Here is a 27,955-nt window from a genome sequence, read left to right on the forward strand (position 1 = left end):
TTGGAGAACTTTTAAGAACTTGACATTGTCAGCATCAAGGAATGCATTAGCAGGGCTAATTTCAGGTGGTATATCATTTAAACAGAATGGGAGAGGAAAGATTAGCAAAACAAGTGTTCTCTGCCAGGTTGGTAAGAAAAAGATCCAGAGTTAAACCAAGATATAGGTGGATTGATACAGTGAAAAGTGCCTTAGAAGATAGAAATATAAGATCTGATAATGTTGGAGTCTTGACAGGTTACAGACTGATTTGGAGGAAAATTGTAGATAGAAAGTTAGTAATTATGTAAATTTTTTATGTAGTGCTATCATATCCTGTACACCCCTTGAGAGTACATGTCAAGAATTTGATGATGATGTTTGTGGAAGCAGAGGGACAGTTAAGATAATCCCAATAAGAGAAATATCAATCTTGTCTACAGGTTTAGTTGTCCAGATGGTTACCTCTCTTGGAAGAACAAAATTTGCAAAGAGATATAGGATACTGCAATGTTCTCACCCTCACACACTTGCCAATTTTTTCATGGAAAGTTATGAAAAGGATGTTCTTGGTTCAGCCTCTCTTCAGCTTTCTATCTGGATAAGATCAATAGATGATGTGTTTCCTATTTGGTCTCATGGCCTATAACATTAGACTCATTCCTCCATCCTGATAGTCAATATCCAAGAATCTCTTTTACTATGAAAAAAGAACAAGAATAGACTGACCTTTCTAGACACACCCCTAATATTAACCTTTTTTTTTTTTTTATAGTATAGAAAACCTACTCACAGTTAGAAATATTCACCAACTTTCCTATAACTATTTTCTCCCCCCCCCCCCAACTATAAGGTATTTAAGAAACTAACCAACAGAGCCATCAATTAGTTACAATGAGGCTTCTCCACTTAACCATATACTTCATACCTTCCTATTTAATGGTTACAATTCCAAGAAAATAAAAAAAAAAAAATACTTAATCCTTATCTAATCCTAGGTCTTCTCTACAGAAATATTATACAAATGCAATCACTATTCCTTTATCTGCGATACATCAGAAAAAAAAAAGAGTCAAAATTTAAAAACTGTCTTCAACCCCCTGCTTCCCTTATTCTGTCCCCTAAGGACCAACTGCTTCCTCTCTTAGTTTCTTGTTCCTGCAAGTTGGCCTGCTACAAACAGATTGGATCAGTCGCCATTCATATGAATAAACAAAATAAAAATACATCATGACTGAGTAGTCAGGTCTGGTGGACTATGCCTTGGACACTAAAAAAAACTGCTTCATCAAGCAGAGTTCAAAAGAGACCTTTCTTAGAATTCTTAGTTGGCATTATAAACTAACCTAATTTAAATAAATATGGATGCATTAAACTTCTGAAAATAAGGAAAACATTAATTCTTAGGCATCCCACATTACGACCTCAGCTTCTGACTAGCACCCACAGAGAGGTCCCCTTCCCAATTAGAGGCCTAATTGGGAAGGTCTAGAAGGTCTTAGAAGACCTAGTCTACTAAGTTAATGCTGCTTGTATCTGCATGTGTTACAATTCATACTACACTACTTGATAATGTCTCTGTGGCAGGTGAAATAGTGGAAGCATTCAACAGCTATAGGTCTTTACTTGTGTTGTTTTTCACTCCATTAAGTCTTTAACATGAGATCAATGCTGCAAATGGTTAAGAGTTTTCTTAACCAGTTCTCCTTGCAAGCATACTGCAGAAGTCACTTCTCCTTTCAGTAATTCAGAACATAATTTTGTACATTATCACTCGTGGAATGACCTTCTCTTAGCTGCTCTCAACCTTATGTCCTTTAGCATAACATTATCACCCAGTAGACCTAACTACTATTTCTGCTTTCCAGATTCAAATGATACTACTGCAGGTATTCATTCCTTACTTGATTTGAAATTATCAGCCAATTACCAACATTAGTTTTCTAACAAAAGTGTGCCAGACAGTAAAATAAATAAATTAAATAAAATAATAAAAATAATAATAAAAGCACACACATAAATAAGCACATTACAAGTAGCTTGAACTCCAACTTCAGTGTCATCTTACATAAAACCTCAAATAAGGTCAAAATGTAAAAACAAACCTACTGTACAAAACTCCAGTAATGCCTTCTGGTCCACTGTAGAGGCCATTAGGTGAAACTTCTGTCCATCTGTAATTCCACCTGATTATTTAGATGGCACTAATGTAACAACACCTAAAGACAGAGTTGACTGCTGGCATCATTTCCCCCCCCCCAAACTCCTACATAGATCACCACAATAAATTATTTTCGACCATATCAGAAGCAATGTGTCATAATCCCTATGGCTTTTCATCAGAAAAATCTTGTGGTCATGATGGTATCTTTTCCCACCATGTTTCCCACCACTGAATGTGAGAATTACAGAGGAATTTCTTTATTAAGTGTTCCAGGTAAGATTTATGCAAGCATACTTGAAAAGAGGTTGAGAAAGATTGTGGAAGAGAAACCTGGAGAAAAACAAGCTGGATTCAGGACAAATAGAGGTTGTCAAAATCAGATTTCACCTTAAGACAAATAATTGAGAAATTGGGCAAGGATCTGTACTTGGGTTTTTCTAGATCTGAATAAAGTATATGACAAGGTGAGCAGAGAAAAACTTTTCAAAATACTACAATTATATGGGGTAAATAGAATATTCATGGTGTAAGTCAGCAGCCAGAATTGAAGGAAACACAAGATAATTTGATGTAAAATCACGGGTAAAACAGGGATGCATATTATCTCCACGGTTAATCATCATCTATATGGATCACATTATGAAAGAAAGTGGCATTGATATTAGAACTGAACACATCAAACTTAGCTCTTTGTTTTATGCAGATGATGTTGTACTCCTAACACATATCACGCAAATCTCCAGGATTCTAACTAAACTGAATAACAACTGTAACAAATGTGGCATGAAAATCAGCAACAAAAAGACCAAAATTATGAAAATAGGCAGGAGCATAGAAAAATTTAGCTACATTCTGAATGGAGATCCTATAGAACAAGTAAAATATTTCAGCTATTCAGGCACAATTTTTAGTGAAGATAGAAGTTAAATCTGGAAGCAAACAACAGAGTAAGCAAAGTTGGTATGGTGAGTAGCCAGTTGAATAAATATATATGAAGTAAAAGAGAAATTAACCAAAACACCAAACTAGAAGTATACAAGACAGTGTTCAAACCAATTTTAAGTTATGAATCTGAGAGTTGGGTTAGAAATAAAGCACTTGATCATAGACAGAGACCACAGATATGAGGATTCTGAGAAAAAATAGAGGAGTGAACTGATGGCATGAATGGCAGAATCATATTAAAAATGAAGATATTAGAAAGGAACTTGACATTATTAGCATTTAAGAATGTCTCAGCAGAGCTAATCTAAGATGGTATGGCTACTTAAATAAAATGGGTGAGAAAAGGTTAGCAAAAGAGGTGTTTGATGTCACAATGGCAGGAAAGAGATCCTCTGGATCTCTTTCCTGCAATAATTAGGTTGATTGACTGAATTGGCTAAATTAGGTTGATTGATTCAGTCAAAAGTGCCTTAGAAGCATAAAATATTAAATATGACAATATTGGAGTTCTCACAAGTAACAGACTAATTTGGAGGAAAACTGCTGATAGGAGATTAATAATAATGTAAACTTATTCATATAGTGCTGTCACAGTAACTTGAACACCCCTTGGTGGTGCATATAATGATAATGATGATGTCTTTTTTCAAACCACGTTTTTCAAACCGTGAAAGATATTCTAGTCAATTTTTGGTGGAATGTTTTAGTTCACTGTTCAATTCTCAAGAATGAAATTCAAATTAAATAAAAATGCACACACTTCAAAGAAATGGATAATTTAGGTCAAATGAGCTAAATATTCAATAAAATATTTTTTTAAACATCATATAAAGAGACTGGGAAACAAGCAAATTCAATATTATTGCTCTTAGTTAAAAATTATTGCTCAGAAAGATGAACATTTAAAACAAAGATGTAAATGTAATGCTTAGTTCTTACCATGGTACATCTCTTCTTCAGTAATATCTTTGTGCAATGAAAGATATCTTTCTTCTTCACATAATTCCTCCATTCTTTTTTCCTCCTCAGTGAAGTGTTCCAAATAATCTGTATCAGGTTTGGCTTCATATTCCTGCAGATCATGCAGGTAGCCACGAGCATCATACCTGTGCAGCATAATTAAAATGCAGATTACTAAGCGCTCCACATTAAAAAGCATTCTAAAAACAAAATGAGTTTTTAAAATGCATAACATCCTATCTTGAACACTAGTTAAAAATCACTATGATGAATGAACAGAATATATGTTCTCCAAAATTAAATAGGTTTGGTATACACAGCAAAATTATATTTTCTTAATGTTCATAAGTTTTGTGTACATATAGTAGATAACTATGGAAACCAAGTTTTACAAAAGGTAAACTACAGGCTAAATGCAATATTCTTAAAGATTAAATTGATTTTTTGCTTATTTGATTAGCAAACACTTAACCTACAAATTGGTGGTCTAAAAATAAAGGAAAAAACACTTTTGCTACAGTTAATTCAATTCTAATCTGAAACTTGTCCTATTTATCTAAATGTTTGTTTCTAATAAAAAAATAAGAAAAACTGAGTATCATACAGTAATGTTAAAAGGGTTTCACAAAATAACTTTAATTCTTGTTAAAGATACCAAGTAATTTTATAACCTTGGTTTTAATCCTTTTTCCCAAGTAAGCAAACAGAGAAGTAAGTCAAGTTTGCACCTGAACGTGGTTCAAGACTTATGGTGGTGGTGCAACACCAAAGCAACTCGTGGTAAAGATGGATTAAGTTCTGATCACTTCCCATAGTATTTCCCATAAATGTAAAACACATCTCCTAGGAGATGTATGATGTTATACATTATATAATATGTATGATATTATACATTATATAGCATCATACATCTCCTAGGAGATGTGGTTTACATTATGGGAAATACTAAGGGAAGTGATCAGAACTTAATCCATCTTTACCACGAGTTGCCTTAGTGTTGCACCACCACAAGTCATCTTGAACCACGTTCAGGTGCAAACTTGACTTACTTGTCTGTTTGCTTACTTGGGAAAAAGGATTAAAACCAAGATTATAAAATTACTTGGTATCTTTAACATATATACCCAAGGTAAAAAACTTTTCACAACTTTAATTCTATCTTCCATTATATTCCTTTAACAATGAAATTTATCTTTTATCACAAGTTTTTATTCTGGTTTCCATAATTAGTTATGAGCACCTGTAAATATAATTTTATAACCAACAGATATACTGTTATCATTCAGAATGTACTTTTTAAATAAACAGGAAAAGTTAGTTTCTATCCGCAGTCAGAGAAACTGCTTACTGAATTATTAATCCATTTAGGGTTCTAAATTGCAGGTTTAATGCTGAACAGTTTTGTCTCAAAGGGACCAATTTCTATGGGGGGGGGGGGGGACTGCTTTGGCTCAAGACAAATTAACTTGGGTCTGCTTGAAAGCCTTAGCAAATACTTTCATTCATAATGGAATTTGAATATACTAGAAAGACACTGCACTGCTTCCATAGTGCAGTTGACAAAACAAAAACATTATAAACAAATCCCCAATTCTGTTTAAAGATTTAGTGCTTGTATATAACAAATATACACGTGAAATCATTCATTTACAATGATCTCTCAATTACCCTTTCACAGCAGGAAATCATTTTCTGATGGTATGGTTAACTACCATCACTGAGGGTATGGTTAAATAATGTGGATTAGTTGGTGCTCTATATTTTTATTGCTGTTCTGAAAGGTATACATCAATCTGCATAGAATTCATAACACTTCACATTTTGTATTATCATTTAACTTGTGAAGTTAAATGATAATACAAAAAAATGTTATTTTTAGATACTTTTATCACAATATGATAAAATCTCGAATGGATCATTAAAAGTTAAGAAACAATTAACAAAAAGAGTTCAAATAAGGGATTCTTTTATTGCAAGGTATGGGTTTAAAGCCATGTTAAAAGAAAAGGACTTATTTTCAATTTTCATTTTTAAAGTAAAGTGCCTATAAACTTCTACTTAAAAAATGAAAAAGAAAAAAGGATAGTGTTTAAAGTAAATATCTAGAGTTTCTGAAAGAATATTGATTTTTTTTTTTGAGCTAAAACTCAGCAATCATTTATTATAGCAAATCTAAAATGACTGCCGATATAAGAAAAATTGCCACATTTATTTTTTTTAATATTTTTATTCTAATCCAATGTGAAAATAAGTGACAATATAATTTATGTTACATAAAAGTAATACTTTTGAATGTTGTTTATTCCATTTTTTACATAAAAAATAAAAAAAATATATTAGACTATAATCTAGGCTTCATTTAAACAGATTGAATGTATCCTTGAAAATCCCTCAAACTTTAAATTTTTATATAGTTTCACAAACAAGTAGGCAAACAGATTACCTGAGAATGAATATTAACATGCAATATTTGTACAGTTTATGAATGACAAGAATGAACCACTTAAGATTGTGTTTCCGGAATATGCCTTGACTTTTTTAAAATAGTCTTAATAAATAAAAGAAATTACTGCTCACAGCTTTAGAGAAAACCACAAACAGCAATACCAGATTATTTATTCATATAAAAAGGGAGCATTAGAACCATGATTACGATAAATTACAATATTAATTATTATAATCATAATCGCACTAATATGATTCTTCACAGAATTTGTATAATAAATAAAGAACAGCCCTTCTAAGGAGGAAAGAGATAATCTGAATTTACAAACAGTATTAGTAAACAATCTCTTTTTTTTTTATTATTACAATTCTCTTGTATTATTTATGAGACTAAGATAAGTGAATGTAATATATAAGATTTATTTTAAGGTTTGGGGGGAACTAGTATGGGCAACTCTCATTAAAACACAATTTTATTATCCATGTTTTTGCATATGTGTGGTTTTATTATTATGTACATAAGGACTACTGGAATCTTCCATGCATGCATCTTGTTTTCTACTTCTGTTCGCTGTATTCAGTAGCTCAGTATCCATTTTGTGTCCCTACTTCCTTATTGGTCTATACAGATCTGTAAAAAAAAAACTTCTATACCCTTTGAGCAAAATGTCTAACAGAAAACACAAAAGAAAATAAGAATGTGAATTAAGACCAAGTGAAGAAAAGACCTAGGAAATCCCATTATTCAGCAATGAAGTTAAACATTCTGAAGCTGAACATACTGACATTCAAAAGGACCACATGATTGAGTGATTCTACAGTGATAATGGATGATACAATTCACAAGAGCACTCGATCATCCATGAATCACAGTATGACCAGAATAACAAAATTTCTATGTCATCAAGTTCAGAAAATGGAAAGGATACTAGCTATAAGAATTGAGTATCAGAACTAGCAGAGCATATGATTGTCTGAAGCAGTTATACAAGAGAAGGCAAAATATTTCTATTAAGATCTGACAAAAGATGAAAAAAAAACAACCAACACCTTTTGCTGGAAGTTGTAGATGGTTTGACCACTATAAGTCACTATTCCACAATCTCAATATGCCTGGCAAGGCTGCGGCTGCAAATCACATTGCCACCAAAGAATTTTATGATTTTTCATAGCAAATATAGAAGAAATAGGTTATACACCGAGAGGTTATAATCAGAAGTTGAAAACTGCGAGTCAGGTTTCAACTGAAAGGTTCTTGAAAAAGTAGCCTTCAGCCTCCTGTTATTTGTTTTATAGGCACTGAATATTTTATTTAATATTCTTATGCCTTAATACATATGAAAACCAGATGCATTTTTATTAAATTTATCCTGAAAAATTGGAATTAGCTTGCTTGGGAACACATCTATTATCCCATGTTATAAGCCTACCATTTTACGCATTTTTGATACATGCTGATATTCTCGAGAACGCAACCCCCCATGATTAATGAGAGTTACCTATACTCTTAAAGTAAATAAATATATTGAAAAGAAATCAGAAATACTAAAATAATCCTCGTGATATGAACCTAACCTCTTTAGGTGCAGGGAAAACACATAAGAAATTTTTTTTTTCTTTCATCTCCCACCCACACACACAATAACTGACAAAGTTAAAGGTAGGCCTATATCCAGCAGTGGGTGAAAATAGACTAAAGAACAAGAAGAACAGTAGATTCAACCAACCTATAATGACTTTTCACATTTAGAATATTTTATTTTTTTAACATAATCCACTATAGAAAATCTGATATCTTTCATAGATATTAAATATACTGCTAATATTCTTCGCATCCAAAACTGTGTCTAAATCAGATTTTAAATTCAAATTTGCTGTAATAATTATTCTTTAGGTGAACATCCAAGAAACTGAGGGGGAGGGGGAATGGGAGTCAACTCACTGAATGCACATTTTATTCCAGATTTATACATGTGCACTTATAAATATTGTAAATACATTATACATGCACAACTATATAAAGCATCATGAAGGAAATTAATTCAAAAGATACTTAAATTCTGAAACCCTGTGTAATCAGTTAATACCTCCTCAACAAAGAGATCTGACATTCTAATGATGCATTCCAAAAATTTACCTGCATTCCAAAAAAAAAATGTCAACTGTATTGTCAGACACATTTGGGAAAAATGAACTTAGTTTTGTTTAGCAACTGAACTGGCCAAGAAAAGCAAGAGAGAAGACATTAGGCTCTTCTCTTTCGAAAGATACATTAGTAGAGCTGTCTAATACGAATCTAATATGAGATGGAGAATGTTCATGTTAACTTGAAGGAGACAAGTCCCTTGATCCATTTCCCTACCTACTTCCAATTCAACTACCACTTTTATCTTTATAGTTTTAGTGGCATATATTCCAATGTCAAAAGTATATGGTGAGTTGGCTTAAAAAAATTTAAGCCAACTCACCATTAAAAATTATTAAAAAAATAAACTACAATTACAAGATATCACTAACTTTTAATCTTCACTTGCAAAACAAATTAATATAATGCACCTGAATCCCAAAAGTCAAAGAGCTAGACATACAATAATTTTTTGAGCGAGGTGAATACTGCCAGAGTAACTAGAACAATATCCAAACTAATAACAGCAAGCTGTAAATAATATATCAATAGAAAAATAAATTGAATACCAGAAATAGTTATTTAATAAATTGGAGCCATTTTAGGAGGTATAGCAATTGTTCAGTGGACTAAACTGCCATCTGTCAGTAAATTTTTGTAAGGATATGCAAATACTACATTTCATCAAAATACAGTTATGAGTGTTATAAGACATCCAATTCCAAATTTTATTTTATGCCAAATAACAACCCCACCCACTCCCACAAGAAGTTGGATATCATGTAATTTGCTATATGGTAAGCCTTAACTGCATTGTTGATTATATATATATATATATGCAAACATGCAGATAAAATTTTTACAATAATATATTTTGTTGAAAAGGCGAGATGGTTCAAGAGTGAAACAAGGAAAATAACTATTTTGAAGTCCTCAGACATTAAACAACATTCTATCAAAAAGAGCTCGACAAATAAGTCTCTTCCAACAAACTGCAGGTTGTATAGATATTTTCCAGCAACAGAAGAGCATAAACCTATTTTACATTAGTTCTGTAATTTAAGGATTAAATAATCTGGAAACCCTGCTTCATACCAAACATGGAATATTTCTGTATAAAGGATGTTAGCCTCATTCATGCTGGGCAATGAAATTTATCTACCACCCTGAAGACATTCACAAATATACCATAGCAGAATTTAACAATATATTATAATCATCATTACATCTTCATGAAGTCAGCACTCAATGTGAGAGGTTTATTAACTAACAACATATTTATCATATTGAACCTTAAAATCCATAACACACTCTGAATTCAGAACATACTCTTCACATCCTTTTTCAGTGTACGTTTAAACAACTTCTAGGGATGGCCTCTAGCTCTTCCCATCTCACCTTCTGCTCTTTTTTATACCCCCCCCCTGTTATTCATATAAAATTCCTTCCCTAAAAACATTTCTATCATATCAATCTCTTTTCCTCCTATCCCCTAAACTCTGTAATTTACATTCCTCTTTTCAAAGCCAATATTACAAAGTCCTGATATTGTCTTAGCCACTTGTCTCTGGAGCCTATCTAATGTTTCCGCATCATAATGAAAACTAGGTGACCAAATCAAGAACAAAAGTTCAAGTGTGATCTGACCAGTGCTTTAATTAGTGGTACAACCACCTCAGCAATATGATGTGCAGTCTTTGCAGTTCTTGCAATGTGCTCTCTAAACTTCAGTCTCCCATAAACCATCACCCTCAGATATTGGATCTCATCCACTTCCTGCAGTCACCCCCCCCCCCCCCACCCCCCCCCCCCCCCACCCCCCCCCCCCCCCACCCCCCCCCCCCCCCACCCCCCCCCCCCCCCACCCCCCCCCCCCCCCACCCCCCCCCCCCCCCACCCCCCCCCCCCCCCACCCCCCCCCCCCCCCACCCCCCCCCCCCCCCACCCCCCCCCCCCCCCACCCCCCCCCCCCCCCACCCCCCCCCCCCCCCACCCCCCCCCCCCCCCACCCCCCCCCCCCCCCACCCCCCCCCCCCCCCACCCCCCCCCCCCCCCACCCCCCCCCCCCCCCACCCCCCCCCCCCCCCACCCCCCCCCCCCCCCACCCCCCCCCCCCCCCACCCCCCCCCCCCCCCACCCCCCCCCCCCCCCACCCCCCCCCCCCCCCACCCCCCCCCCCCCCCACCCCCCCCCCCCCCCACCCCCCCCCCCCCCCACCCCCCCCCCCCCCCACCCCCCCCCCCCCCCACCCCCCCCCCCCCCCACCCCCCCCCCCCCCCACCCCCACACAAAATGATGCAGAGAAAGAATAAAGATATATCTCTACTCGAGAATATATAATAATAATTAAAACAGTAAAACTATATAAAATATTCTATATTAGATTCTAAAATTTTTTTTTGTAACTCCACACAAAGTTGAAAACTTATAGTACACTAGTAACGTGGGTGGGCTGTTTCATTTTTTTTATTTATTTATTTATATATATAAATAAATCAGCTAATGCCTTTTTATTCCCGTATATGGGAGTAGGCAAGGCCATTTAGCCCTATCTAACTTTTTGGAGACTGAGTGGGCAGTTCAATCTCCACTGGTACCCAATCAGAGATAGATGGCCCAAGGCTATCACTAATTAAGCGGTACGCAGTGAAAAGAGACGGCTCAAATGTGCCGCCATCTCATGGTCCCTAACTCTAACACAATATATTTAATGTCTGAAATAATGTGGGTTCTACGGTCGATTTTCTTGAGTTTACAGGACGAAAAACCCAAGTTTCCGGGAGGAAAAACCTGCTTGCCCATGCCAGAGATCGACTAACTCGGGAACCGGTCAAAAAAAGGCTTAGAATAATTTCCTATAGTCGCCGACTAGACTTGAAACCAAGTCTTCCTTCGTGCTGCCAAGCGCCGTGGTGTGCAAACGCCACATCCACTGAGCTACACAGGCTCTTATATATATATATATAGCCAGTCGGCCTGGTTTGCCGAGTGGTTAGCGTATCTGCTTTCCAGCCAAGAGGCTGCAGGTTCGAATCCCACATAGGCATGGATGTTTGTGAGTGTCTTCTCCCAATATGGACTGGGTCACCATGGGAGTAATAGACCCAAAATCTCCCACAATGGGAGATGCCTTCACCATGCAATGAGTAGAAAAATAGGCTGAAAATTTATTTATTTATTTACACACACACGCATGCATCTGGAAAGTTATGATAAACACCTAGAACAAAAAATGATATCAAAGCAAAAAGAACATACGAGGATATAAGAATATAAGTCACCTTCATAACTCTGCTACTAGTATGTTCTTTCTTGTGGTTGTGTCAGTTGCTTTAATATCATTTTTGTTCTAGGTGTTTATCAGAACTTTCCAGACCCGTCCCCTCGCGCGCGTGTGTGTGTATATACATAGACGTTAAAGATACCAAGTTATTTTAAATATAAACCTGGTTTTTTTTTTTTTTTAAACTCCATTTCCCAAGTAAGCAAACAGACAAGTCAGTCAAGTTTGCGCCTACAAGTGTTGCAAGTCTAGCTGACCCTGCACATAGTGCAAGTCCAAGGCAACTCGTGGCTCTGATCACTGTTCTTAATATTTACCCTTATTGCAAAGCACATCTCCTTGAGGAGATGTCTCCTCAAGGAGTATAAAAACAGGTTTATATTTAAAATAACATGGTATCTTTAACATATATTATACCTAAGGTAAAAAACTTTCTATATCTATCTCTCATCCTGAGATTTTTATTTAATAAGGTCAAAAGCACCTTATGGTAACTTGTTTTGGCAAAATACTTATAAGCTCAGTATTACTTAAATCTTGGTATGATTAAGCCTGGCTCCTACTGATGAGACCTCAATAAAGGTCGAAACCGGTCTGGGTAGTGGCCCCTTGCCTTTAATACATAGCATCATACATCTCCTCGAGGAGATGTGCTTTGCATTAAGGATAAATATTAAGAACGGTGATCAGAGTTTATTCTATCTTTACCACGAGTTGCCTTGGACTTGCACTACGTGCAGGGTCAGCTAGACTTGCAACACTTGCAGGTGCAAACTGGACTGACTTGTCTGTTTGCTTACTTGAGAAATGGAGTTAAAAAAAAAAAAAAAAAAAAAAAAAAAAAAAAAAAAAAAAAAACGTTTATATTTAAAATAACTTGGTATCTTTAACATATATTATACTCAAGGTAAAAAACTTTCTACATATACATATATACATACACACACACACACACACATAATCTAGAGACCAAACTAGGAACTTTTTTAAGCATTTAAACCTCCAGTAATTGGGAGGTGGTGATCTCACACCAGGTAATGAAATTCATTTCCAACTTAGATATTCATCAACACACATGTCCGCGATGGTATTCAACAGCAAAGACAGGAATGTCTTTGCTGATGAACAGGAGTTGAATAGAAATGGGATATAGGAATTACTGACAGGAAATGTGAATTCAAATTATGAGAAAACAGTATAATAGTTTACCAAACACTAAAAATTCATTCAATACTCTACCAAGATACAGATTACCATTAGAAAATTTAAAACACCACATTTGAAATAATAGGATAAAAAAAAGAAAAATCGTATAATACTCGAGTATATGAAAAAAATAAAATCACTATCAGAAACCAAAACATAAGATTTAACAAACATTTACAAAATAAAACTAATATTGCCAAACACAAAGGATATAAACACAAAACAGTATTAAAATGAAACAAGTAACAGAAGTCATCATCAATTCCCATCCACCCAAGGCAGGTTGAGGCCCCAAATTAGGAGTTTGAAGGCAAATTAATGCAGCTGGTTTGCCACTCCTTTGCTGCAGCCCCTAAGGACAAATATTTATGCCTGTAGAATTGTGTGTTCACAAGGCCAGTTTGCTTGTTTTAAGGAATGAAAAAACCAGAGTTTCCAGGAGGGGAACACTCCACCTCTGTATGAGACTTGCTAACTGAACATTTCATCAAAAATACCTGATAAAGGTTACTCATCTGACAGACAGGATTCGAACCCAGGTCTTTCCAACCAAAGGGCTCGCCTATACCAACTGAGTTACAAAGGTTCTGATAGAACAGCGGAAGAATATATTCAAGAGAAATGCAATCAGGAATACATGTATCAATACATGAGGTAGAAAAAGCCATTTAACATCTGAAATCTGGTGAGACAACTACAGTAGAAGATACTTGACCAAAATTCCTCAAATATAGAGAATTATTATTGTATGAGCACTTCCATGACTCTAGCTGTCAATTCCATTCATTCATTCATTCACTCACTCTGGGCGAAAAATCTAGTCCTCACACTCTCACTAACTACACTTACTCAACTCCGAGGGATAACCTGTTGTTCTGTCCCTTCTAGCCAAGTGCTGAAGTATTTTCCCTCCTACATCAATCCTATAAAGCATGTTAAGTAACTTCATCATCATCAAATTCCTGCCATGTACCCTCAAGGGGTGTACAGGATATGATAGAACTACATGAAAAATTTACACCATTACCAACTTCCTACCTACAATTTTCCTCCAAATCAGTCTGTTACTTAAAAATTGAAACATACTTTTTGATTTTTAAGATCATGGATTTAATACACATTTATACAAATCGTCAACTAGTTTCACTAGCTGTAACTATCTAGCTTTGTCAAGACGAGAAACATTATGCTAGTATTAAATGCAAACAACAAAAGAATGAAGAAACGGTTTAAAAAACAGACAAATTGGAGAGCATGCATAACATCACACGCATAAGGCTCACGTGAAGACTTAGTTATTGTTATTGTTATTAAGTCGAGTTTTATAATTTTTCGCATAATTTAGTTCCGTTAAACTTAATGAATTTAACTGATTTTTCCATGTCTTTTAATATTACTCCCTGGTTTCTACTGAGATTATTTCCTGTTTGTAGGACTACTTCAGCTTCTTTAAAGGTTCTACATCTAAAATCCTCTTCGATGTATGGCATGGAACTGTTGTCCCAATCTACTGAATGGTTTGAAGTTGAGAAATGATGTGCTAACCCTGAGGTGCCTGTTCTATTATGACTGACATCTCCAACATGTTCCTTCTTTTGAATTTCAAGGATTCTTGAAGTTTCGACTATGTAAGTAAGTCCACACGTACATGGTATGCTATAAATACCTGCATATTTATAGAAAAAAGCTCTAAATGTTTTAAAACCATTACTTCATTCTTTTGTTGTTTACATTTGATACTAGCATAACCTTTCTCATCTTGAAAAAGCTAAACAGTTACAGCTAGCTAAACTAGTAGATGATTTGTATAAATGTTTATTAAATCCATGGTGTTAAAAATCAAAAAGTATGTTTCAATTTTTAATGAAAAGGACCAAGTACACCAAACAATAACTTTCAGTGTCTTACCTGTCAAAACTCGAATATTATCAGATCTTATATTTCTATCGTCTAAGGCACTTTGTACGTATCAATCCAACAAATCTTGGTCTTCCTCTGGGTCGTTTTCCTGCCAACCTCGCTGAGAACACTTGTTTTGCTAATCTTTCCTCGCCCATTCTGTTTAAGTGACCATACCACATGAGATTATCTCTGCTAAAGCATTCCTGGATACTGACAAGTGTCAAGTTCTTTCTAATATCCTTGTTTTTAATATGATATTGCAATTGATGCCATCTGTTCATGCCTCTAATCTTCCTCAAGACTCTCATATCTGCGGTCTCTAGTCTTTGGGCAAGTGTTTTACTTCTGACCCAGCTCTCAGATCCATAAGTTAAAAGTGGCTTGAACACTGTCTTGTATACAGCTAATTTTGTGTTCCAGATAATTTCTCTCTTATTCCATATGAGTTTATTCAATTGACTTCTGACTGTTGATTCTGTTGTCTACTTCCATATCTAATTTACCATCTTCACTAAAAATCATACCTAAGTATCTGAAATGTTTTACTTGTTACAAGTTCTCAGTTCACAATGCAGTTGACATTTTCAACGATTCTGCCTATTTTCATTGTCTTTGTCTTTTTATTGCTGACCTTATATACTATAGTATACTATAATATATACTATAATAACTGTAGCGTATTGAATAGCTTCTCTCTTGGCACCATGTCATATGCGTTTTCCAGATCGATAAAATATAAATACAGATCTTTGTTATCTTCCCATGATTTCTCAATTATTTGTCGTAAAGTGAAGATCTGATCCCGACAGCCTCTTATTTGGCCTGAATCCAGCTTGTTCTTCACCAAGCTTTTCTTCCACAATTCTTCTCAACAGTTTCTCATGTATACTTGCATAAATCTTACCAGGAACACTCAGTAGGGAAATATCTCTAATTCTCACATGCAGTTTTATTTCCCTTTTTATATATGAGTACTGTGAGAGCTCTACTCTAATCATCGGGGATTCGTCCCTGTGTTCAGGTCTTCTGAGCTATGCAGTGCATCCACTTTGAGACTTTTATACTACCATACTTCAGCATTTCTAGTCGAATATCATCTACTTCTACTGCCTTAACACATTATAAGCCTTTGATGGCTTTTTCTACTTCAAGTATGTATTCCTGACTATATGCCTGTTGTGTGTTTTTTACCACTTGCTATCACTGCTTGTTTCATTTATCTTTTTCTCCTGTTTTCATGTCACCTTTATCTTTTCTAATTCCTTTTGCAGCACTCTTTCCTCCATTTCTGAGCTACTTCAACAGCCTCCAGAATATCTTGCCACTTGATATTTATTTTGTATGTTCTTGCCAAAGTCCTCCCAGGACTTTCGTTTAGCCAGTTTTACACAGTGTTTAGCTTTCTTACATTTGTCTCTGTATTCTCCAAGACCACAAGCTGACTTATTTGCCAGGAACTTTTGATATGCTTTCTTCTTTTCTTTCACTGCCTCTTTAACTTCCTGTGTCCACCATGGAGTTCTGGTTTTTCTATCCTTGCACACAATCTCACCACATGCCTCTCAGGCTGAATCAATCAGTGTTTTCTTCAAGGCTTGCCACTGAATCTCCAAGGTTTGGTTCATGCTCTCAAACTCTTTCATTTTTTCATGAATACTCTTTGTGTATTTTAGTCTACAGTTCACATCTGAGAGCTGCTCAACTTTTATTCGCTTTAAAACTTTCTTACATGTTCTTCTTTTCAATATGAAATTCAATTTTATCCTGATCAAGACTAAATAGTGATCACTTCTAATTTCAAATCCTCTGTACACTCTGATGTTAAGTACCTGGGAGTAAACATCACTATCAACAATAACATAGTCAATGAGACATTTCTTATTCCTTGCCTCTTCTCTCTATGTGAATTTGTGTGCATTTTTATGTTGGAACATGGTGTTAATAATAAACAGTCCATATCCTGAGCAGAAATCCAACAGGTATTTGCCATTATTATTAGAGCTTTGCTCTTTTCTCCAAATTTTTCCGAAAATATTTTTGTATGTCTGACAGTCATTTCCTACTCTGCTATTTAGATCCCTAACAAGGACCAACTTTTTCTTTTTCATTGTGTCAGTTGCTTTCTCTAAAATCTCAAAAAATTCCTCCACTTCTACTTTAGTAGAACCTTCTGTGGGACCATAGGCACAAATAAGCCTCATTGTCCAGTTCCCCATTGTCATATCTGCCCACATCACTCTATTTGAGAATGCTTGCCATTCAAGAAGATTATCCTCGTATTTAGTGTTGAATACTATGGCTACTCCTTTTCCTTGATTGTCATTGCCTGAATATAACATTTTGTATTTATTACTAAGAAAGATCTCACCAGTTTTTGTCTTATTTGTTTCAGTCATCCCTATTATGCCGATCTGGAACTTATCTAATTCCTCAGCTAGCTCCATTTCTTTGCCATTCAAGCTTCTTATGTTGATAGTACTGATCTTTAACTCTGGTGATGTTGAGTTGGGGTGTGTTTTCAGATTTGTTCCAGTAGCTGACTTTTTGCTGTTCGCCTGGCAAAAACAATGGGGGCCTTGTTTAATCGGACGATGCCCCAGTTGGCATGAAATTTTGTGATCATTTTGTATTATGTTATACGTCGGCTAAATCCCAAATCCTCGTTCATTCAGTATCCAGGTAGAACAGTAGGGTGCACCATGAGAAGGTGAGGATTGGACACTAGGTCAGAAGCGCTGGTCGGTGCTCCACCTTCCTTTAAAGGTTATGTGGAGGTCTCCTCTTAGTTATACAGCTTTGACCCTTGAGCACCCCAAATGTTTCTAACATATCCCCTCTTTTTTCTTTACCTATCAACCAACTTTTACAACCCACAAACCCTCTATCTATCCTCATGTAGAGCATTCTACAGGCCACTTACCATCTTCATCACTTGCCTCTGGATCCTCTCCACCACTTCCTCATCTCACAAGAAACTCAGATGACCAGAAATGAGTAGAGGTAATCCAGATGTGTTCATGCCAAGACCTTAAAAAGAGGAATAACAACTTCCTAATCTCTGCTTGTTAATGTGTTCTTCAATAGCTAAGTAATCCTATGAAAGGAGCCTACTCAATATGCCCTCAAAGCTTCAACTCTATCTACTACCACCCCCAAATCCCTAGTCTCATCTATGTCTTGGAGTACAATTCCATCAATGTGGTACACAGCTTGTAATCTATTTATCTCAAAATTTATAACTTTACATTATTCCGTATTAAATTGACACCTATTATATTCTGTGCATAATGAGAGGTTATATAAATCATACTGCAAGCTCTCCACATCGCCTTAATTACCTATTATCATGCCCAATTTTGCATTATCAGCAAACAACTGAATATTTCCTTTCAAATTATTAGCCACATCATTTATGTACAAAATAAACAGTAGTGGTTTGAGCATAGAGCCTTGTGGCAGACCACTAGTCACCTGCTTTCTTCTGGATTCTGCACCTCCATAGATTACTATTTCATATCTATCCATCAGCCAACCTCATATGTATATAAACAGATTCACATTCATCTCAATGTGTTCTAACTTATGTAACAGAGTTCCATGGATATTTTCAAATGAACTTTGCATATTCTTGCAGTATCGTTATATAGCCATTCATTTTAACTAACTCAGCTGTCACTATTAATAAAAAGTTAGTAGATTACTAAAGCATGACCAACTTTCACCATGTCATGCTGCTCCTCACAAAGGATCATATTGTCAATATGTGTGGCTGAGCAGATAGCATAAATGCTCTCTAATCAACAGAATATATACTTGTTAGGCAGGCATACTGGACCCTGCCTGCCTAACAAGTGAGAGTTGTTGAATGAAGCAAAAATTAAGAGTGAGAAGATGAAGGTTGTAAGTCTCATGCCACACTATGATAGAGGTGAATTGAGGAGGAGGAGGGGGGGGGCAAAAACAAATAAAAAAAATCAGCTAACATCTTTCTTTATTCCCGTATAGGGAGTAGGCGAGGCCTATCTAACTTTTGGAGACTGAGTAAGCAGTTCAATCTCCACTGGCAGCCAATCAGAGATTAGCTGGCCCAAAGCTATCCCTAATTAAACGGCACACAGTGAAGAGAGACGGCTCAACAAGTGCCACCATCTCTTGGTCCATAACCTTAACATAATATATTTAATGTCTGTAATAATGTGGGTTCTACGGTCGATTTTCTTGAGTTTATGAGATGAAAAACCCAAGTTTCCAGGGAAAAAACCCACTTGCCCGTGCCAGAGATCAACTAACTCAGGAACCGATCGAAAAAAGGCTTAGAAAAATTTCCTCTAGTCGACGACTAGATTCGAAACAAAGTCTTCCTTCATGCAGTCAAGCGCCATGGTGTGCAAATGCCACATCCACTGAGCTACACAGCACAAACAAATGATAGCAAACAAATCAATATGCCCTCTAAGCTTCAACTTAGAGGACATATTGCATCTCTACATCATTGCAAAAGCAATGATGTAGAGTTTATGGACCTATGGCCTGAGTTTGACAGAAAAAATGGGGGAAAAAGTTGTAACAGCATTTATGGCAAGATTGGGTATAAGCTGGATATTTTGCTCTAAAGACCAAATATGGAACTTTAAGTCACTTCAGGACGACAATGAGCAGAAGTGGTCTTACACTGATCTGCTTATAGGCCTTGGTGCATGAGCCAAAAAAAAAAAAAAAAAAAAAAAAAAAAAACTTAAAGATATCAATGTCTACAGTGGATTTGAACCTAGAACCTACTGACTGGAGAGCAAAGGCTGTGTTACCCAATCAACCAGGCTGAAATGATAATAATATGAGAATGAAAATCTATTACATTAAACTGCATATTTATATATGCAACTTTATGTTGTGTACACACATACACACAAAATAAAATGAAAAATAAATAACGTATATTACTAATTTGCATGTTTTACCATAAACATACATGTTGAGACGTTTTAATTTTTTTATATATCTTTTCTCAAATTCTGTAATATAAGTGTGTGTGGGCATGGGGGCTTCTGTTTGTCATCTTTATAGTACAAGCTTTCTGCGACACTGGGATAAGACTTTTTTGAAAGTTTGGCAGTTAGGAAAATAACTTGAATTAACTTGCATGCTTCCTACATCCAGATCCTGCATGGGCTTCTGTTTGTCATCTTTATAGTACAAGCTTTCTGCGACACTGGGATAAGACTTTTTTGAAAGTTTGGCAGTTAGGAAAATAACTTGAATTAACTTGCATGCTTCCTACATCCAGATCCTGCATATACTGAACTAAGGGTTGGGGTCATCTGTACTATTTTTCAGAATAAATATGTCTGTTAAAAAACGTTTAATTTTCTTGACCAAAAAGCTCTGGAAAAACTTTTATTGGGATTATATTGATCAAGTGTATATAATAAACAAGTAAGTTATACCAACTAGTTTCACCAACTAAGTCTGTTGGCATCTTCAGGGTACATAACTGATATAAGACACTAAAAAGTAAAAAACTGTTACAAACTAAAATCAACCGATTCCAATTATATTAAACAAATAACTTATTTGTTTATTATATACACTTGATCAGCATAATCCCAATAAAAGTTTTTCCATAAATATGTCTGTTTCTTTTTATTGAGATTTTCTTCATATTGAGAGTTAAATTTCCATTCTTTGAGATGAATTTCTGAATCAAATGCTATTTTCACTTATAAATGTGCTTCAAAGTAAATTTTGAGCTATCAGATATGTCATCAAAGGGGCCAAGGTAGATAGGGAAGAGACTTTCACATAACCTGTAATGTCTGATTCTTGCCTTCTTATAGTGCTCCATTAGTAAGTATCTACCTAGCTAGTGAACAAACCAGGATGGGCTGGCAATTTGGAAATTGGTTGACTATACTGTATTCTGTATTAGCTTAAAACAAAATGCTGGTACAGCATGATCAATCATGCTGGTTTGGATACCAGTTAGGCAAGGCCCTACTGTTTTCCTCAGGTAACCAAGGAGAACACTTAAGTCAGTAGTGGAACAAACTCAACATCAGAAAAATTAAAGGAGTAGCATGTCAACATAGTGTTACTGCTGAAACAAAGAATAGTAAGACAGATGAATTTGTGCTAAATAATATGTAATATTTAGACCACAGCAATAAGAGAAAGGTAAACTTCTGGAATGGCAGACAGTTTGAAGCGGTATGGGGGGGGGGGGGGGCAAATTTCAAAATGGGAAATCTGAAAATGAGACTTATAGGTATTTGGGGTTAAGTAGACATGGACAGGTGAAAACTATTTAATAATAAAGATTCAGGTTTAGAATCAAAAAAGTCCATATCAGTTCCAACAAGGCAGTCACTAATATGTTTAACAGTGTAGAGAGCTTGCACAACTCAGTTGGTATACACGAAGCCCCTTTGGAATCGGAAAGACCTGGGTTTGATTCCTGTCCATGTCGTGAGGAGCTGGTTTCATATGGAAGGTAGGGGGTTTTTCACCTGGAAACTCTGGTTTTCATCCCCCAGAACAGACAAACTGGCTCCGTGAACACACATACGAATTTACAGTCACGAATACTTACAACAATATGTGGACGAGATAGGGGCTTCACCACATGTCTGCCATGAGTCACATCATGGTAGTCAACCTCCAAAATAGATGGCACTTGAATGGGACAGACTGCATCTAAATGATTTTAGTGTTAAGTGTCTACAGAGAGCTTTGTTCACTGAGCATGCTAAAGTGCAAATTCATTAAAACTTAATCCACGCTAAGTGGATGTAAGTGAATGTGTGTGTGAAGGCATCCAATGAGGCAAATGAGTGTGAAAATGACCAACAAGTGCAGAATCTAGTCCCTCAAACAAAAATATTGAATAGGTAGTCAAATCAGGAAGTAAAGGTGGCTGGGGGCCTAAATGGATGCTGCAATTTCTACATACTAATGCCAGAAGCATCAGGAGCAAAAGGGAGGAGTTTTTGGCATCAGTTAATGCAACCTCCCCAAAAGTTATAGGCATTAGTGAGACTTATATAATGGCATATGATGTAGTTACAGGGATAGAATATGAAGGGTTTAGTATTTCCAGAGAAGATCAGATGGGGGTATAGCTGATAGCAGCAGATGGGTTGTCCATTTGAAGCTGTCTGGTGTGAGATCAAGACCAATAAGACATGGTTGAGCGATTATTATAGGGGACTTAAACTATGGAGATATAGATTGAAAGGAAGAGAGATAACATGGTAGGAAGGAAAGAGAATTTATACACTTACTGAGAGATAATTACTTGAGGCAGCACGTAATGGACAGGACTAGGGATGTTAGAGTATTGGACCTGAAACATTTTTTTTTTCACTGTGGCAAGTAAGAGGAAAAATGACTATGGAAGAATAACTTTAATGAGTACTGATGGTCATGAGGTGACAGAAGAGGATAAAATAGTTGAGTTACTGATTGACCACTTCGCAAGGACATATCATACAAGTGAGGTTAATGCTCTGACATATGTGACAAAGACTAATGTGGAAACAGAGATGGATGAACTGGAGAAATCTCAATGTAAATACAACTGTGGGAATTAGATGTCATATCAGTTCATGTTTTACAGGAAAGAGCAAGGCTCTTTAAATCTCAGCTCTGATAAAGTTTCAAGGGAATGGAAAGAGAGAAAAATAATTCTCTTAGATAAGGGAGGTTCTAAGACCTGCAAATCAGAATCTCAGGAGTTGCAATAAAAGTACTGGAAAAATTGGTAAAAAAAAAAAAAAATTCAAAAATGAGTGGATAGCTGGACATATATCAAAAAGTAGTATACAGAAAAGCAGAATCCAGGCAAAAGTTGGTGTGCCACAAAAGTTCAATACTCTGAAAGGAAATATTCAGTTGTTTGCTGATAAAGCAAAATTATGCAGAGTAATAGTGAATCAAGGTAATGTGGAGAGCTAATTAGTATGGACAAAAATAATGGTTAACAGTTTAATGTGAAAAAATGTAAAGTTATGAATTTTCGGATAAATAGATTACAAGCTATGTATCACTACGATGGAACTGTATTTCAGAAAATACATGAAACTAGGGATTTAGAGGTGGTGGTAGACAGAGGGTTGAAGTTTAGAGGACATATTGCTGAGGTTGCTAAGGTAACTCATAAGATTACTTTGTTATTGAAGAACACACTGACAGATAAGGACGTTGTTATTCCTCTTTATAAGGCCTTGATATGTCACATCTGGATTACTATGCTCAGGTCTGGTCTCCTGGGTTTCTTGAGGATGAGGAAGTGTAGGAGAGGATTCAGATTAATTGATTGTTTTGCAGCTTTATAGTACAAGGGCAGCAAAGGTCATACTGTGCCAGGACATAGGTTATAGCGAACACGGGGTGTTGATTGGTAAATAAATAAATGAATAATATAAAATATATGTACAAAATTATAAAAAGATAAATGAATAAATAAAATGTATATACAAGATTTAGTATCTACAATGCATTATAATTATAATGCATCAAAATTTGCATTACAATGCAAATAAATTAATGATTTGTAAAAATGTCAATTTGTCTGAGTCTGATAACATTTACCTGAGCATATATAAGTAAAGGCCAGATAATGTAAAAATCTCTTGTGTGAAGTGCTCGCACTCCATTAGAATATGACTAATGGTAAGAGAGGTGTTACATTTCTTACATACAGGTGGGTCATCAGTCCTCAGTAAATAAGAATCTGCGAGATGACTGTGACTTATGCAGAGCCTAGCAAGAACAACTTCCTTTCCTCTGTTGACTAGACTGCCAGTGCTTAATTTCATGAATTTTTCAGTCAGTGGTTCTGGCCAGGAGTATAACCATTGGGCAATTAACGTTGATTTTATAACCTGTGTGTAGTTAGTTAGTATAAGAGACCACCAAACAGTATGTCGAGAAAGTATGAGCTGATCTAACAAATGCACTTGTGATGTCCTTTCCCTTAATTCCACTGTGGCTGGGAATCCAACACAATCAAACATTAAAATTAAGGATCTTTATTTTGTACAAGAGATACCATGATGGTGGATCAGGGCCAACCACCCGGAACATGCTCGCCTTTGTAGAACAGTAAACCTGGGGCCCATAATCAAGCTTTGAACATACAAGTGTATGATACAAACAAGGAACATAGATCAGAATCCCATTCAATAGAGGATAGAGTGCAGAGGATGTTCAATGCTTTTTTGTACTTACCCCAAAGATGACAAATATGTGTAAAGAAAATTAGCTTTCTATCAGTCAAGTCCCAAAAATCTGGCCTATGGAACTATGGGGATAATAGTTTGCTCCATACTTGAATCAGGATCGGGGTGAGGAGTGCATTTCCAGAAGTGTACACAGACACTTTTATCTGCAGATAACCTGAACTTATGTCAAAGATCCCCCTGAAGAGACAAGATCGATCGCTTGTTGATTGCAATGACCTTATATTGCAGGAATGGCAGTAAATTGTGAAATCATTGACATAAAGGAAATTGTCAATGATTTCACATGTGAAAGAAAGTGTTCACTACTGTGAAAGGAGGCTGTTCAGTAACTGAGTTCACTTAAGAGCCTTGAGGAACCTTCTCTCTTCTTGATGATATGACGTGCTTCCCACTTGGACTTGGAACACACAGCTGGATAGAAAGTTCTTAATAAAAACAGGAAGGTTCCCTTCAGATCAAGATTAAATGTGCCTTTTAAGATGCCATATCTCTAAGCAATGTTATACGCTTTTTCCATGTCAAAGAACACACCGAATCCACATGTTCTTGTTTCAGGAAAGTGTTTCTTAAACATGTTTCAAAATGGACAAAATGGGCCAGAGATGTTCAGTGTTTACAAAAGCCACAATGTGTGTTGGAAAGAAGTTTGTTGCTTTCTAAGTATCAGAGAAGCCTTGAATTTACCATTTTTTCTGAGACTTTACAAAGACAGCTGTCAGAGCAATGGGACAATAATTGTTGGCCTGGGCCAGATCTTTGCCAGGCTTTGGAGCAATGACAACTGACTTATGCCAAGAGTCCAGAAACACCTCCTCTATAAATATTTGGTTATATAGTAAGAGGAGGAGATCCATAGAAGATGATGGAAGATGTGTTTATGATCTCATAATGGATGCCATGAGGGCCAATTGTGCTAGGGTAAGAGAGGAGTGGTCTTTTCAGTTCATCCTTAACAAATGGTCAATTATATGGCTCAATCTCCTCAGTACAAAAGCTTAGCCACTGTTTCTCTTGTTGTTCTTTCAAAATCAAAAAAATCAGGAGGAAAGAAAATTTTTACTGAGATACTGGCAAAGTTTTCTCCCAAAGCGTCTGCAATAGCTTGGGATCAACAACAATACATCCATTATGTTCCAAGGTAGATAAATGGTGTGTTCTATATCATTTCATCTTCCAGATTTTATCCCATACAGTTTTTGCACTGGTTGTTTGATTAGATGATGTAAATTTAATCCAGGATTGCTTTTGACTCTGACATCTCATTAACGTGCTTTGGATTGAGCATGTTTAAATGCTATTAAATTTATTGTGATAGGATATCTACGAAATATATCCCATGCTCTATCCTGATCTTTCGTTTTGGCTGCTTGGCACTTGGGTTCCACCAAGAATTTGGATAGAGTGGAAATTGGGATGATGTTTTTGGAACTGCTACAGTGGCTGCATGGACAATACAATCTGTGATATACTTCACAGTTTCATTAATAGGTGTTTGGATGACTGCTTCAGTATTAAATTTTGCAAGGTGAGCAAATGTATTCCAGTTAGCCTGGTCCATTTTCCACATTGGTATCCATGTAAGAGGACATGGTGCCTGTGAAGACATAGTGCTGATAAGAGAAAAATGATTGCTTCCATATGTTTTCATCAACATCCCAAGTGAGCAGCAAAAAATGGTGGAGAATCAGATTGTCAGATCAATTGCAGAATAAGAGCAGATGGCTCCCATCACTGGGAGGTTGAGAATTCAGAGGTTAGCAAACAAGATGGTGAGTGGTCTGTAGAATGTTCCCTATGAGGATAGACTGAAGGTGTGGACTGCAAAAAAGAGGGGGATGTGAAGTTAATTAAAGGGTTTGATAGGACTGATGTAGGGGAAATGCTTCAGCACTCAGCTAGAGGGGGCAGAATAAGAGGTAATCCCTGGAAGTTGAATAAAAGGTGCGGTTAGCAGAGGTAGAGGACTAGATTTTTTGCTTGGAGAGTTGTGAATGAATGGAATGGGTTACCAAGCAAGTTATTAGAACTTTGTTAACAGGTACAAGGAGAGGTTTGACAGATGATTGTGTGGATAGTTTGGGTCTCCTGCAATGAGTCTGACTCCATGGATGAGCCTCTTCATGCAAAGGAATTATTTTGTCCTCTTTCCACTCTCTTGGGAGTCTACCAAAGCTGAGATTTCAATTAACAAGCTACCTCCAAGGCACTGCCAGTTTCCTTGCACATTCCACAGCCATATATTTATATTGAGATTCTTCAATATCCCGAGAACCTCCAATTCATTCACCTTTGTTTTCACATCAGTAGCCTCACTTTGGTGATATACCCTTGCAAACTGGTCAATCAGTAACTCAACTATTTTGTTTGCATCTCTCACCTCACTACCATCAGCCAAGCAATAGGACTATGGAAGGAAATTAAAAAGAGGTTATTCTTCCATCGCCACTCTTCCTCTTAGTTCCCATGTAGCTAAAGAATTCTTTGGCCTGCTTGATTATGTCTCCTCATAATCTGATTTTGCCTACTTTGCAATGTTGGTTGCCTTTCCTTCATGACCCCCTTGTACTGCTGGTTGCCTTTCTCTGTATATACTTTCCACAACACTTTTTTTTTTGAGCTCTTGCTTAATGATACTAATAATCAACCTAACCCTTACCTGATTAACCCTCCTAATCTGGTGTACACAATCTGATATTACTTCCTCTAGATACCCCTTGACCTGCAAGGGACAAATGTCAGCAGTCCATAAAGCTTAGAAGGAAGCTTTATGACATGGCACAGCTTCAAGCTTCCTTCTAAGCTTGTCATAATGACCTGCCCGTAGTTCTCCATATATCCCCTCTTGATAGAAAATTTCACATTTTGTAATCCCAAAGTCAAGACTGCATAATCATCCTCCACAATCAGAGGTAATGTGGGCATTTTGGTTAAGGATAGCTCTTCCAATCCTATGACTAGATCAAACATTCTCATATCCTATCACCTCCATCACATGCTGCATCAAGTAATTATTTCTAAGTACATGTAAAAATTCCATTTCCTCCTAGCTGTATACATGGCAGTCATCAAACTATGTATCCATAGTTGAAGTCCCCCATAACAATTATTTGACCTGCACTCATTGTACTGATTTGCTGATCCATGTCTTCCACATCATCTCTGGAATCCCCTGGCCTATAGCAGCGATAACTATATTTTGTCCTATTGGTCTTAACTCAACCAGACTGCCTCAAAAGAACTACAATCCAACTGCCTGCTTGTCTCAGAATTCATCTGATATATGTTTAGTAGATCCCGGGATCTAAAATTTAATTATGGGTTGGCCTGTTGCGGGGTAGCCACAGAACACGTGTTTTATTACAGCAATAAAACACATCTTCCTGTTTTTGGTTCATCTTTTTCTGATTTGTGAACAGTGACCGGTTAGTTTGCCCTCTGTGTCTAGTGAGTTACAGAGTGAAGTGTGAACTGTAAATTTATAGTGAAACAAATTTAAACAAAAAAAAATACATTTTTAAAAGGTAAGTGTATGCAATTTAATATTATTTTACTTGTTAATTTTATGATGTTTTTGCTTTTAAACTGAAACAATTTAATTTAGGATTAATTAATTAGTTGATTTTTAATAAAATATGCCAGTCAATTTTTTTAATATATGAAATTGTGCTAAAAACTATTAATTATAAATACCTTTCCCCCCCCCAAGA

General features: G+C 36.3%; 1 protein-coding gene across 3 annotated transcripts in view; it reads right to left on the reverse strand.

Annotated features, from left to right (window-relative positions):
- Nucleotides 1-27,955, reverse strand: part of su(w[a]) (suppressor of white-apricot) — a 224,604-nt gene that overhangs the window by 179,741 nt on the left and 16,908 nt on the right. For all 3 annotated transcript variants that reach the window (XM_090400460.1, XM_090400459.1, XM_090400461.1), the window contains exon 2: nucleotides 4,028-4,194. In XM_090400460.1, coding sequence (XP_090256586.1) covers nucleotides 4,028-4,194 — 167 coding nt within the window. The remainder of the gene's footprint in view (nucleotides 1-4,027; nucleotides 4,195-27,955) is intronic.

This window comes from Typopeltis vanoorti, chromosome 11 (genome assembly GCF_054136105.1).
Source record: "Typopeltis vanoorti isolate ZY-2024b chromosome 11, IOZ_Tvanoo_1.0, whole genome shotgun sequence".
Lineage (NCBI taxonomy): Eukaryota > Metazoa > Arthropoda > Arachnida > Uropygi > Thelyphonidae > Typopeltis > Typopeltis vanoorti.